Raw genomic sequence first — 12958 nt, 5'->3', positions numbered from 1 at the left:
AATAAATACCACTAGGGTAGGTGTACCAATTACGGATGCAATATGTCTACAGGATGGATAAAAATCAAGCTTTAACCGCGTTTCTAAAACGTAAACATGTCCTTAGCCTCTTGCCCAGCAACTCCTATCCCTACCTTCTCGTAACCTTGGGGAATATCGGGTGGGACGCCCGGTGGGAACTTTGGTCGTATGCTGACAGGGAAGGGGGGTTTGCTTTTGCTTCTGCATACCTGGAGCGTCTTTACTCCATGTTAGGAGCGGCTCACAACAGCGTCTGTTCCCCATGTCAGGGGCGGCTGATCATCGTCCGAGTGCCAGAGAAGGACTCTAAGCTAAACTGCGCACTATGGTTCTCCGAAGACTTAAGGGGAATGGTTCTCCGGAAATCTAGGGGGTTGGTGTCAGGCCCTGCAAGCCAACCGTAAAAACACATCAGCACAGGAACGTCAACGAGGGAATACGGACCGGAACAATCGGCAAATACCACAGCGGCGGAAATGGACTAGCGATTGGAAACTCGGTACGTGAAACTGCAAATCTCTCAACTTCATCGGGAGCACACGCATACTCTCCGATGTACTGAGGATCCGCGGTTTCGGCATCGTAGCGCTGCAGGAGGTGTGCTGGACAGGTTCGATGGTGCGAACGTTTAGAGGTAATCATACCATCTACCAGAGCTGCGGCAACACACGTGAGTTGGGAACAGCTTTTATAGTGATGGGTGATATGCAAAGGCGCGTCATCGGGTGGTAGCCGATCAATGAAAGAATGTGCAAGTTAAGAATCAAAGGCCGATTCTTTAACTTCAGCATAATCAACGTGCATAGCCCACACTCCGGAAGCACTGATGATGAAAAGGACGCATTTTACGCGCAGCTCGAACGCGAGTACGACCGCTGCCCAAGCCACGATGTCAAGATTATCATAGGAGATTTGAACGCTCAGGTTGGCCAGGAGGAGGAGTTCAGATCGACGATTGGAAAGTTCAGAGCCCACCGGCTGACGAACGAGAACGGCATACGACTGATAGATTTTACCGCCTCCAAGAACATGGCCATTCGTAGCACCTATTTCCAGCACAGCCTCCCGTATCGGTACACCTGGAGATCACCTCAGCAGACAGAATCGCAAATCGACCACGTTTTCATCGATGGACAGCACTTCTCCGACATAACCGACGTCAGAACCTATCGTGGCGCTAGCATTGACTCCGACCACTACCTGGTCATGGTGAAACTGCGCCCAAAACTATCCGTCATCAATGATGTACGGTACCGACGCCCGCCCGGTACAATCTCGAGCGACTGAAACAACCATATGTCGCCAATGCGTACGCGCAGCATCTTGAGGCAGCGTTGCCGGATGAGGGCGAGCTCGATAGGGCTCCTCTTGAGGACTGCTAGAGGACAGTCAAAGCAGCCATTAACGACGCTGCCGAAAGTATTGTCGGATATGTGGAACGGAGCTCAAGAAACGATTGGTTCGACGAAGAGTGCCAGGAGGTTCTAGAGGAGAGGAATGCAGCGCGGGCTGCAATGCTGCAGCATGGTACGCGGTAAAACGTGGAACGATACAGACTGAAGCGGAAACAGCAAACCCGCCTATTCCGGGACAAAAAGCGTCGCCTGGAAGAGGTGGAATACCAAGAGATGGAGTTGCTGTACCGTTCTCAAGAAACGCGGAAGTACTATCAGACGCTCAACACATCCCGCAAAAGCTTCGTGCCGGGATAAGGATGGGAGCATCTTGACGGACGGACGCGAGGTGATCGAAAGGTGGAAGCAGCACTACGATGAACACCTGAATGGCGCAGAGAACACAGGCACAGAAGGTCAAGACAGCGAAAGCGATGGCTACGTCAGCACAGCGGACAGTGGAAACCAACCAGCTCCCACGATGGGGGAAGTTAAGGATGCCATTCAACAGCTCAAGAACAACAAGGCCGCTGGCAAGGATGGTATCGGAGCCGAACTCATAGAGATGGACCCGGACAGGTTGGCCGCTTGTCTGCATCGGCTGAGTGGAAGCAAGGCGTTTTATGCCCTATCTACAAAAAGGGCGACAAACTGGAGTGTGAAAATTATCGTGCAATCACCATCCTAAACGACGCCACCTACAAAGTGCTATCCCAGATTCTCTTCCGTCGTCTATCACCTATAGCAAACGAGTTCGAGGGAAGTTATCAAGCAGGTTTCATCGACGGCCGCTCGACAACGGACCAGATCTTTTCCGTGCGGCAAATCCTCCAGAAATGCCGTGAGTACCAGGTCCCTACGCACCATCTGTTCATCGATTTCAAGGCGGCATACGACAGTATCGACCGTGTAGAGCTATGGAAGATCATGGACGCGAACAGCTTTCCCGGGAAGCTCACAAGATTGATTAGAGCAACGATAGACGGTGTACAAAACTGCGTGAAGATCTCGGGCGAACACTCCAGTTCGTTCGAGTCTCGGTGGGGACTACGACAGGGCGATGGACTTTCGTGCCTGTTGTTCAATATTGCGCTTGAAGGTGTCATGCGGAGAGCCGGACTGAACAGTCGAGGCACGATTTTCACGAGATCCGGCCAATTTGTTTGCTTCGCGGACGTCCATGTCATGTCCATTATTGGGAGAAAATTCGAAACGGTGGCAGATTTGTTCAACCGCCTTAAACGCGAAGCAACAAGAGTCGGTGTGATGGTGAATGCGTCGAAAACAAAGTACATGCTGGTAGGCGAAACTGAGCGCGACAGGGCCCGCCTAGGAAGCAGTGTCACGATAGACGGGGATACCTTCGAGGTGGTGGACGAGTTCGTCTACCTTGGATCCTTGTTGACGGCTGACAACAACGTTAGTCGGGAAATACGAAAGCGCATCATCAGTACAAGTCGTGCCTACAATGGGCTCCAGAAGAAACTGCGGTCAAGAAAGATTCACCCCTGCACCAAAAGCACAATGTACAAAACGCTCATAAGACCGGTACTCCTCTACGGGCATGAGACGTGGACTATGCTCGAGGAGGACTTGCAAGCTCTTGGGGTTTTCGAACGCTGAGTGGTAAGGACAATCTTCGGCGGCGTGCAGGACAACGGCGTGTGGCGGCGAAGGATGAACCACGAGCTCGCTCAACTCTACGGCGAACCCAGTATCGTGAAAGCACTGAGCCCTATGGGACACCCGATGTAACTGCGTATTAACCAGACAAATGTTGGGTTAATTTCAGGTTGATGGCAGACAAATGTTGGTTAAATGTCAAGTTAAAGTCTGGCAAATTCCAGGGTAATGCCAAACAAATGTAAAAATAATGTCCGGGTAATGTCAGGCAAATGTTAGATAAATGTCAGGCAAATTGTAATATTTTCTTTATAGTTCGCAGACGATTCAAAACGAATCTATATCGATCGATATCGACAATCACTGACTGGTGGATCGGCATGTGGCCAACTACCATATAATATAAAAAATGAACGCTATAATTTGCTATACGATGAAATAAAGTCGAGTGTTATGTTTGTTTGTATGTGCTCTAGTAGCTCCACCAAATGCCGCAAAATGAAAATGTAATTGGAAAATCTAGAATGATAGTGCAATGTCACGATATTGTGAAAGCAGTCTGCCTGGATGGATGGATTTATAGAAGAAAATAAACTATTAGATGTTGTATTTTTAGAATTGTTTATTTTATATTTTTTCACCAATGTTTATGCTTTAATACAAGGAATGTATTTCTATATATAATAGCATTAAGTGTAATTATAGATTTTGCTTTACTTTATTTTTATACATGTACTTTACGATAGTTAATCTCTGCAGTTAATTTTACTGTCCAAACACACTTTTGCCGCGCGTACCAGCCTTGAGAAGAGACGCCTCATTCCTTTTTTTTTTAGAAAACACTTTTAACTTGTTTTTCTAATAGTTGATATCGGCCCATGATACCGATACGACCGTTTGATTAAGGAAGAATTTTTCAAGATTACCCTCTCATGGTATGCTTAACAATAAATTTCAATCTTTTAATTCCGGTATATTTTTTTATTTTACCTCACTGTAATTATTAGTTCGACATCTAAAGCTTTGTTTGCAATTCGTTTTTTTTTTCTTCTACATCCCCGTCCTTGTTGTCCTTAAGTTTTCTGATAAGTCGTAACCATTATGCAATTCGTAAATAATTTAGCCTAATCCGATAGGCTGACAATGACGCGCGATGATTATTGATTCTCTTCGCGTAGGTGTGAATCTCCTTCGTGATTCCGGCTAAAACATTATGACATCTATTAGCTGTTCTAGGAGAAAATATGTACAGTGCACTTTTAACACGCATTAAGAGTTCCTTTGCAGTGATTATGTTAACAAATTACCCTTTCGATCAGCGCGTCGTTCAAGCTGATTCATTCTGTGTGACTATATGTACAGCAACATATCTATTGTTTTGAGACTGCTCAGACTCTTTGTTTTTTTTTTTACTATTGTAAAAGATCATCAGCTTTTATTGGAAAAGCTTCGCTTAGAGCAATGCACCTACTACAATCAGTAAATATCAGTCATGTGAACTTTTTGAATGTTTCCGAGCTGTGTTCTACCGAAAAAAAAACTAAATGGCTGTAAAACTTACCACATTTTGAAGACGATTGCCTTAGGTAGGAGGTTTGCAAATGAATTTCGGCCCGAGATTCCGGAAATCATAAATCGTTCAAGAGAAGTAGGTACTAAATTCAAATAAAGTTCGATAAAATTTGCGCAGTAGAATGGAGCACTGGAAACTGGAACATTCAAGGAGTAGACTAAATTATTGGTTTGTTTTTAAACTAATATATTTACATATCATATACTGATGCTTTTTTACATTGTATCCTTCCAAATGAAGGGTGGTATTTGATTAGGTTCTCACATTGGAAAACACCGAATGACAAAGTAAACGATCCGGAGCGTACAAAGATCAGATCATTGGTTTCTCATTACACAGTATCGGACAAAAGTTTACACAAAAATCGTTACTCTATCCAAACTATATTAAACATCCTAATTTTTTTTGTTTGAAATTATGGTGCACTTTTCCTACGAAAAGTTTTAAGTATATTCTGAGGTAAGTTTTTTTGAATTTAGCTTTTTAGAAAATTCCTTCCTCTTTTTTCTGGCATTACGTCTCTACTGGGACAGAGTATGCTTCTCAGCTGAGTGTTCTTATGAGTACTTCTACAATTAATAAATGAGGGATTTTTTTTACCGATTGACCATTTTTGCATTCGTATATCTTGTGGCAAGCACGATGATACTCTATGCCCTGGGATGTCACGACCCTCAGTTTTCGCGTTTTGCTATTTGGTTCCTGATAAATATCAAAAAAAAAATCTATTGCTTCTTTAATTTTATTCAGTTTCTGGGCTGTTAAGAAAACTTTAATATCTTCCGCGACTTCCAAAATTTGATCCGTGATAAAAACAAACCTTCAATTAAATTATCAAATTAAATTCTTTGTGTATTTTCTGCTTTGTTTGAAAATGCCTAATATTAAAGAAAATATACGAAAATTGAAATACGCGTTACTTCAAAATAGAAATATAGACGGAATCAAACGATGACCATCAACGAATCCCATGTGGACACAAAGTTTACATGAAGTATATTGAACTGTTAAAGGGTAAAGACTTTCATATATATGATTAGTAGCAAATGAATATCTTAAACGAGATAAGCCACTCTCGGGCTACAAATCTCTTTTGAAAGATAATAATAATAATGAATGTCTTAAAAAACGACATTCAGAGCCTCTTGTCTGAAAAAAGAGACTAAACACGAACCAAGAAAAAACAAACTGTATGAATTAGAAGAAAACGTTTGATTTCTTCTATAATCTGACCATATAGTTTTGGGAGTTTTTCGTGACATTACGATAAGTGTAATTGCTGGTGTTACTGTATGAAGATTTTCTGGAAAAAAATTCATCAGAAAATAATTCAGGTACATATTTGTGCAAAATTTCCTACAGATATTACTTCAAATAATTCTTCAAGAGTTCAGGGTGCAGAGCTACTTGGGCACTTCCATAATTCACTTTGGCATGGGGGATTTTTTAGGCCGAATTGTCTGAAATTTTGCAATACAATGCGCTTTAGTACGACGCAAATTGTGGCAAAATATAAGCTTTGTAGCTATCAAAAAACCCCACTGCCGAAGTGAATCAAAAGTGCCAAGAATAAGATCCGGCTCCCTCATTTAGTGTTTTTTTACGAACTTCCCTAGAAACATCTCCAAGAATTTTGTTTTATGTATTTCAGCCGGGAATTTTACTAAAAATAATCACGGAAACTACCTCTGGGATTACATCAGGAATCCCAAGAAAAAATCTTTTAGAATCAGTGGAAATATATCTTCAATAAAGAAGTCCCAAGAATTACTGGAGGTAGCAGCGTTGGAGTTCTCAAATTCTGGAGAGATGCTCGAAATATCTCATGAAAAATCACTACAGAAATTTCTAGAGGAATGCTTAAAATCACTACAAGAATTCCTGAAGCATTTCCTCTAGGAATAAATTGCTGAAAAATCTGTGGAATAATTGCTTAATTGTCTCTGAAGTCTCTTATTGTTTGGAGTCTCTAGAATTTCGCATCGGGATTCACTGCAATCAGAATAAGGAAAAAAGTGGCTTTATAGATCACTTTGATTCAATCAGGTAATATAGTGATCTAATATAACCTTCCATTAAAAAAAGACTTTTAGGAACTTGAATTAAAAAGTTCTTCAATTTTACTCACTATCCAAATGCAATTTAACGGTTAAATTGGAGTTTGCCTAAAAAAAATTAATTGGGGACGTGACAAATTAAAGATAGGATTCTAGGAAATTCAAGTCTGAAGCGATCCGTTGAAAAGCAAATTTAACAAGAAAACTAGAGGATTCGGCATCCAAATGGAAGCCGTCAACTTTTAAGCTACCTTTCTCATTCAAATCATCCGACGTGGAACTTGTGTAATAAGTGAGATAAGAACGATCTGAGTTCTTTGTACAACTCCAGAGCATCGACCTAGTCAAACGATGAGTTGATGAAATGATTCTGCTGCTGTCGATTGTTTCCACACTGACATCGCGCTTATTCAGCTTTTAAAACGATACATCCACTATATTTACAATTTTCAGCATACATACTACCAACTAACAACTAGTAATCAAAATTACCTAATGTTTTGTTCATTCACCTTGACGACGTTGCGTTACTAGTAAAATTGTATTTTTTGCTTATTTTTTATATTTTTTGTACAAAAATAGATATTTTTCCTCTAAACTATCGACTACGCTTATTCTAACAATACTAAAGCTACATTTTTAATATTAAGTCCTTTCCAATAGAATATTCCTTCTCCTGTTAAAACCTCGTCCATAGTACACAAATAAAAAAAAACTCATTTTACTCTTTTCTATTTGTTCTCTCACATGGTCTAGTCCGTGTTTTACTTTGCCATTTTAAAGAAGCTGGCTACCCGTCAATGCATTATGATTGATCGGTGAAAATAAAGTATTACTATCACACTTTCGCTTCTACTGTTTCATGGTTACTGCTTCTTCAGTCCCAAATGGCGGACTCCGTCAATCGTCTCGTCTCTCGACTTTTCGCATATCATTTGTATCCGGCGGACACCTAATGATCAGGTCTGGGTTCGTTTCGTATGGGTGATGGTGGCTGTATCAATTTCCACTTTCGGCTCGAATCTTTACTTGGTTGGCGGTCCAGCCTGGAATGGACTTATCACAGTGACAGCGGCTGCTGCTGCTTGTTGGCTTAGCACTGAAATTACGTACAAAAATAATAGAATTCATTACATATTGCAAAACTTGTAGGGAAATGAGTATATGAGAAAATCAAGTAATACATTCAATCGGTCATAGATTTTGCTCACATGCCTCTGAGGGTTAATATTGTGCAGATATTGAGAAAGAGTATTTCTATTTTTATATCATTGCTGGGAGTCTATAGCTCACAGCGGGTTAAGAATAACAGAATATCCTGAAGATTCAGGCTTCCGAAATCAGTTTCTCCTAATAAGTGTTTACCAAGTAATCGGAATCGCAGTTAAGCATAAGAAGAAGCATTGATGACCGTACAATTCGTAGTTGCTACTCCGTGATTGATCGGAACAATCAAAGTTGTACAGGGAACCAACAGATGTAGCTTACCATCTTCAATGTACAATTTCGAGGACTCCAAACTCAGTAATGTCAATAACGGCGCCGGCCACGTCCTTACGGTCATCGGGGGAAAGGGCAGGAATGTAAGTATGGCATCCCCTGCTACTAGAGACCGAGATCACCTCTGCATCTCCATGGTTTTCACAGGAAGGAGTTTTGTCAGTGGGAGGGATCAAAAGCTACATGATCAGGATTCACCTTGGTAAATGATGCGATTCATGCAGTCTCAAATTACAATGAATTATCTATCAGTGCGTCGACAATTTTAAAGTCGAACTATTCAAAGGTTATTTTTTAGTAATTGCGACTGTTAGCGCGTCAGATTTAACTGATTACCCTATGAGATGTATTTTATGATAAATAAGGTTGATTAAAAGAAAAAGGAATTTGAATATACTGTAACGCGCGATCAGATCGCAGGAGTGCTTGAAGCAGAATTATTAGTCTATATTAACCTTTCAGTCGTCGCGCGGTTTGCCACCGTCAGAACCACCACGCTGGTGTTGTGAACGAAAAGCGAGGTTTTTTCAACAGTGTTGTACAAAATACAACAGCGCGACGACTGAAGTGTTAAGTGAAGTTCAGGGTTTTGAAACCGGTTGAAAGTGCAGTTGAATCACTGAAGATTGTAAGAGTTGATCTTAATTAATATGTGTATTTTTATGAAATAAGCTGAGCATAACGAACAAAAGCCTTGATCTGCTCTAAAACCCAGTGTCGCACGCTATGTCTGAACCAGACGATTATAAAAATTGAATGTACATCGGATTTTTTCTCGCTAGAGGTCAGTATTTGGTCTATATTTTCATAATCGGAGGGTTTCAAAATATTCTATCTATATCTATGTCTGAACCAAAAGACATAGCGTGTGTCGTCGCTGCAACGGCGACAAATAAATAAAATAATATGTACGTGTAGATCAATTTTGTTTTATAAAACTGGAATAAGGGCTTATGCCGACACTAGAAGTGACGAACCATCAATAGTTTGTTTTTACAAATAAATGAAACATTGCCACGATCAAAAAAAGTGTGTTTTCACAAGCATGAAACGAACTCACCACTTCAATCCAGCTTGAAGGTAGATCCGCCAATTGAATTCAGCAGAAAATCGTCTCAGAAACGTAGCTTTAAGAAATCTTCAATAAATCTTCTGGAAATCACATAACAGGCGTTACGAAAACCTCAAGCGCTTCAAACTTGCACAGCCACTTCCCATCGAAAATTAAACGATCCAAATTCAACGATTCTTGAAATCCTCGAAAATTTTCGCTCCTGAAACGAGGAAAAACTGTCAGACGCAGAAAAAACAGCTTCTTGCCTTGTCAAGGCCTACAACAGCTCCTGCCCAAGTAATCGGAATCGCTGTTGTGCGAAAAAAAAACTGGACAGTTAAGTATATCAGATGATACGAAGTCTATAATCGGAATCACAACTGTTACGCACAAATAAGTCAGCACGTTGAATATTTGTCATGTGATAGTGATAGTTGAGTCGGCAGTGGCCAGTCAACGCTTTGACCAAGAGACTGCAATTCTGCTTTGACAGATTTGTTAACTACTTCGCCACCCTTGAAGATGGCTCAGTAATGAACAATTTTGTTTGACGACACGACTCCAAACTATTCCAATATTGCTTGTACTGAGTTGCCGCCCATGAATTTATCTGATGCTTCACCCAGCACTTTGAAATCGGAATAGCTGGCTCAGGGCCAATGAAGTCATGCGATGCTCCATTGCGAGAGTTCGACATGCGATAACAAGCTTCGATCTCAATTTGGTCGAAGCAAGAGCTTTCATAGCAGCCTGACTATCTGACACACTTCTTTACAAACAGCCAAACGTCTACCCAAGTAACCACTAGCCCGCTAATTCGCCTTTTTGGGCTTATACGGCTTTTATACTGCTAGTGTAGGGATTGTCAGCTCTGTAATAGCACTATATTGGCACGCAGGGCGAATTAAAGTGCTATTTGGTTACTTGGGTATTCTTCCTGTGAAGGGAGTTGTGTGGAAAGTGACAAGTAATTGTGAGATCACTCGGAGCAAAGACATTTGTGTCCCAATTCACCAGAAGTGGAAACATTCAAATCACTAGGATTTCTAATGAATGGATAGAATCCAGTGTTGATACACTCACACTCAAATCTCAATCAATACGCTCTCCCGTGAGAGCAAACTCTTTAGAGATCTGCTTCGCAAATCTCACGCTTGAGATTTTGACGCAAAATCAACTCAATCAACTCAAACCGTAAAAAATGATTCAGTTGTTGTTTACGTTAGAAAGGATTACTATAATTTTATCAGACTAACAAGAAAATATTGCCGTGTGAGAGTAAACTGTGGAAATACGAGGCAATGAGTCAAAAAGGTGAGCCAATTCATCCATGATTTTTTGACTGCTGAGTTGCGTGATTAAAAACTCACGCATGAAAAATCTCAAGCGTGAGTTGTGAGAAATTGAGTTTTTCACAACACTGATAAAATCCATGAAATTGGTCACAATCAACTGTGGAGTATAAAAATGCAGTCTGCGAATTTACATTAAAATGCCCAAAGTAGCGATGATCAGATCATCATCTGATGCATGCCAATTAGTCAACTCGTGATACTGTTCGAACAGAGCGTTATGTCTAACACTTGTTCTCTAGCAGATACCAGGAAGGTGTGATTACCTATAATAAGTTATCCAAGATCTGTACTACTTAAGTATTCGATCAGACTGGAGCTTCTCAAATTGGTATCTGAGCTGCTTCAGATGATGTGCATCACTGCCCACAATCAGCAGAACGCCTTTTGTTAGGCAGTGTACGACAATTCGTTTGAAATCATCCGTTGGGGATGGTTCATCATGTGGTAAATACACCAAACAATAGACTTATTTTCTATGGAGGTCACCATCAGAAACATCGATTGTGACAGTACATGCATCTCTGGTTGTTAGCTCAGAAATGAGTGTAGCAACGATTGCTTTATTAAGAACACGCATGCACGAGACATGGCACGAAAGTTCACCATTTCATGTTTACTGAAAATAGCAAAAACTAGGTCCACAAGGTTACCAAAATAGAAGTTCTTCTTACGAAAGTAAGGTTCTTGAATAAACGCCACTTGGGCTGTAGTATTTTGCATGGGTCTGCAAAATAAAAATATTGATGTTGTTTTTTTATGCTGATGATCAATCCGAGCTATCCTAACCGTACCCACTACCCAAACTAGGCAGGATTACGCTTTTTACAATCCCAGCACGAAAAAAACAGATCGCTATCTCTCAAAAGTCGCCAAAGGCGAAAATTCTCGACTCGAGTGAAGTGACTCGCCGTGTAAATCACTTGAGTTGAATGTGCTTATTCTGCGCGGCGTGTGAGTCGAGACGACTCGCTCTCACCGCGAGTGACGTGAGACGACTAATCGTGTCTATTCTGCGCGGCGTGTGAGTCGAGACGAGTCGCTCTCACCGCGAGTGACGTGAGACGACTAATGTTAATCAAATGAGAGCGAGTCGACAATTGTCACCTCATTCGAGTCGTCTCACCTCACACGCCGCGCAGAATAAGCACGAATGTTAATCAAATGGGAGCGAATCGACAATTGTCACCCCATTCGACTCGTGTCACCTCACACGCCGCGCAGAATAGGCACGGAATATTTGGGCTTATTCTGCGCGGCGTGCGAGGTGAGACGAGTCGAGTGAGGTGACAATTGTCGACTCACTCTCATTTGATTAACATTAGTCGTCTCACGTCACTCGCGGCGAGATCGACTCGTTTCGACTCACACGCCGCGCAAAATAAGCACAATTGTCACCTCGCTATACGAGACCGACAATTCTCACCTCACGCCACTCGTAGAATTAAACCAAATGTAATCCATAAGGTGTGTGCGACCAAGAGTCGGCTGCAGCGGGTTAACCCTGCCGAGACGGGGCCATCGGTACAATCGGGTTTATTCTACGCGTGACGTGATGTGAGTGAAGTGACTCGCCGTGTAAGTAAAATGGAGTCACTTCACTCGAGTCGAGTATTGTCACCTCGCTATACGACACCGACAATTGTCACCTCACGCCACTCGTAGAATTAACCCAAATGTTTAAGCCGACTAGGAGAAGAGTTTGCCGAGGCTACTTTTGATACCGTAAGGTGATTCTGGGCAGAAAAGAGTGAGGCCAAGAGAAGTGTCTGTACTTTAAGAGCATGGGTTAGTTCGGTGGTGCGACAACCCCACATTCTCTGAGTTATCTACTCAGTGGTCTGGTTGACTTGACTACGTACAAGGAAAGTATCTTAAAATTCTAGACAACATGCTACAAAAAATCTGATAAAAGCTACGCATGCTGGGTTGCTTTGAGACAGCTTCTTGGAGATCACGTCGCCGGCCACCTGCTTGATCTTATCAGTGTCAAGTCAAGTCAAGTCAGACCCCTTGTAATAAAAAAATGCAAAGAACTGTAAACTAATGATAGGCATGCTTACCTCCGTAAGGGCTCTGGAACATTGGGTAGCCAAGGCCGACGTGCGTGTGATGGTGTGTGTGCACGTGACGTTGCGGCGGCGGACTCCGACTCGGTGGTTGTCCTGGCTGAGGCGGCGGCGGTGCTCCCACAGCCACCGGTCCTGGACCCAACACATTCGGACCCCCAGGATCCTTCTGCATTTCGGGCCCTCCAGGTCCTGCACTTCCACCAGGCCCACTACCAGCATTGGGACCTCCGACTGGCAAAAGAATTAGGAAAATGTAACGTTATTGTTTCTTTGGAAAATGGGTTTTGCGAGATGACAATTGCTTTTCCGGGC

At 42.1% G+C, this 12958-nt stretch overlaps 1 protein-coding gene across 7 annotated transcripts in view; it reads right to left on the bottom strand.

Annotated features, from left to right (window-relative positions):
• Window positions 1-7077: 7077 nt before the first annotated feature.
• Window positions 7078-12958, bottom strand: part of LOC5569121 (mucin-17) — an 89651-nt gene continuing 83770 nt past the window's right edge. For 6 of the 7 annotated variants that reach the window (XM_021844461.1, XM_021844466.1, XM_021844462.1 and 3 more), the window contains exons 13-14: window positions 12638-12877; window positions 7265-7767 (exon numbers count right to left, since the gene is read on the bottom strand). In XM_021844461.1, the coding sequence (XP_021700153.1) occupies window positions 7694-7767; window positions 12638-12877 (314 nt within the window). In that variant the 3' untranslated portion in view covers window positions 7265-7693. Of the gene's footprint in view, window positions 7768-12637; window positions 12878-12958 lie in introns of all 7 variants that reach the window. The other variant, XM_001652674.2, reaches the window with a different exon arrangement.

This window comes from Aedes aegypti, chromosome 2 (assembly GCF_002204515.2).
Source record: "Aedes aegypti strain LVP_AGWG chromosome 2, AaegL5.0 Primary Assembly, whole genome shotgun sequence".
NCBI classification, from domain to species: domain Eukaryota; kingdom Metazoa; phylum Arthropoda; class Insecta; order Diptera; family Culicidae; genus Aedes; species Aedes aegypti.
The sequence above is the reverse complement of the archived record's forward strand: the minus strand, read 5'-3'. Positions and strand labels throughout refer to the sequence as shown.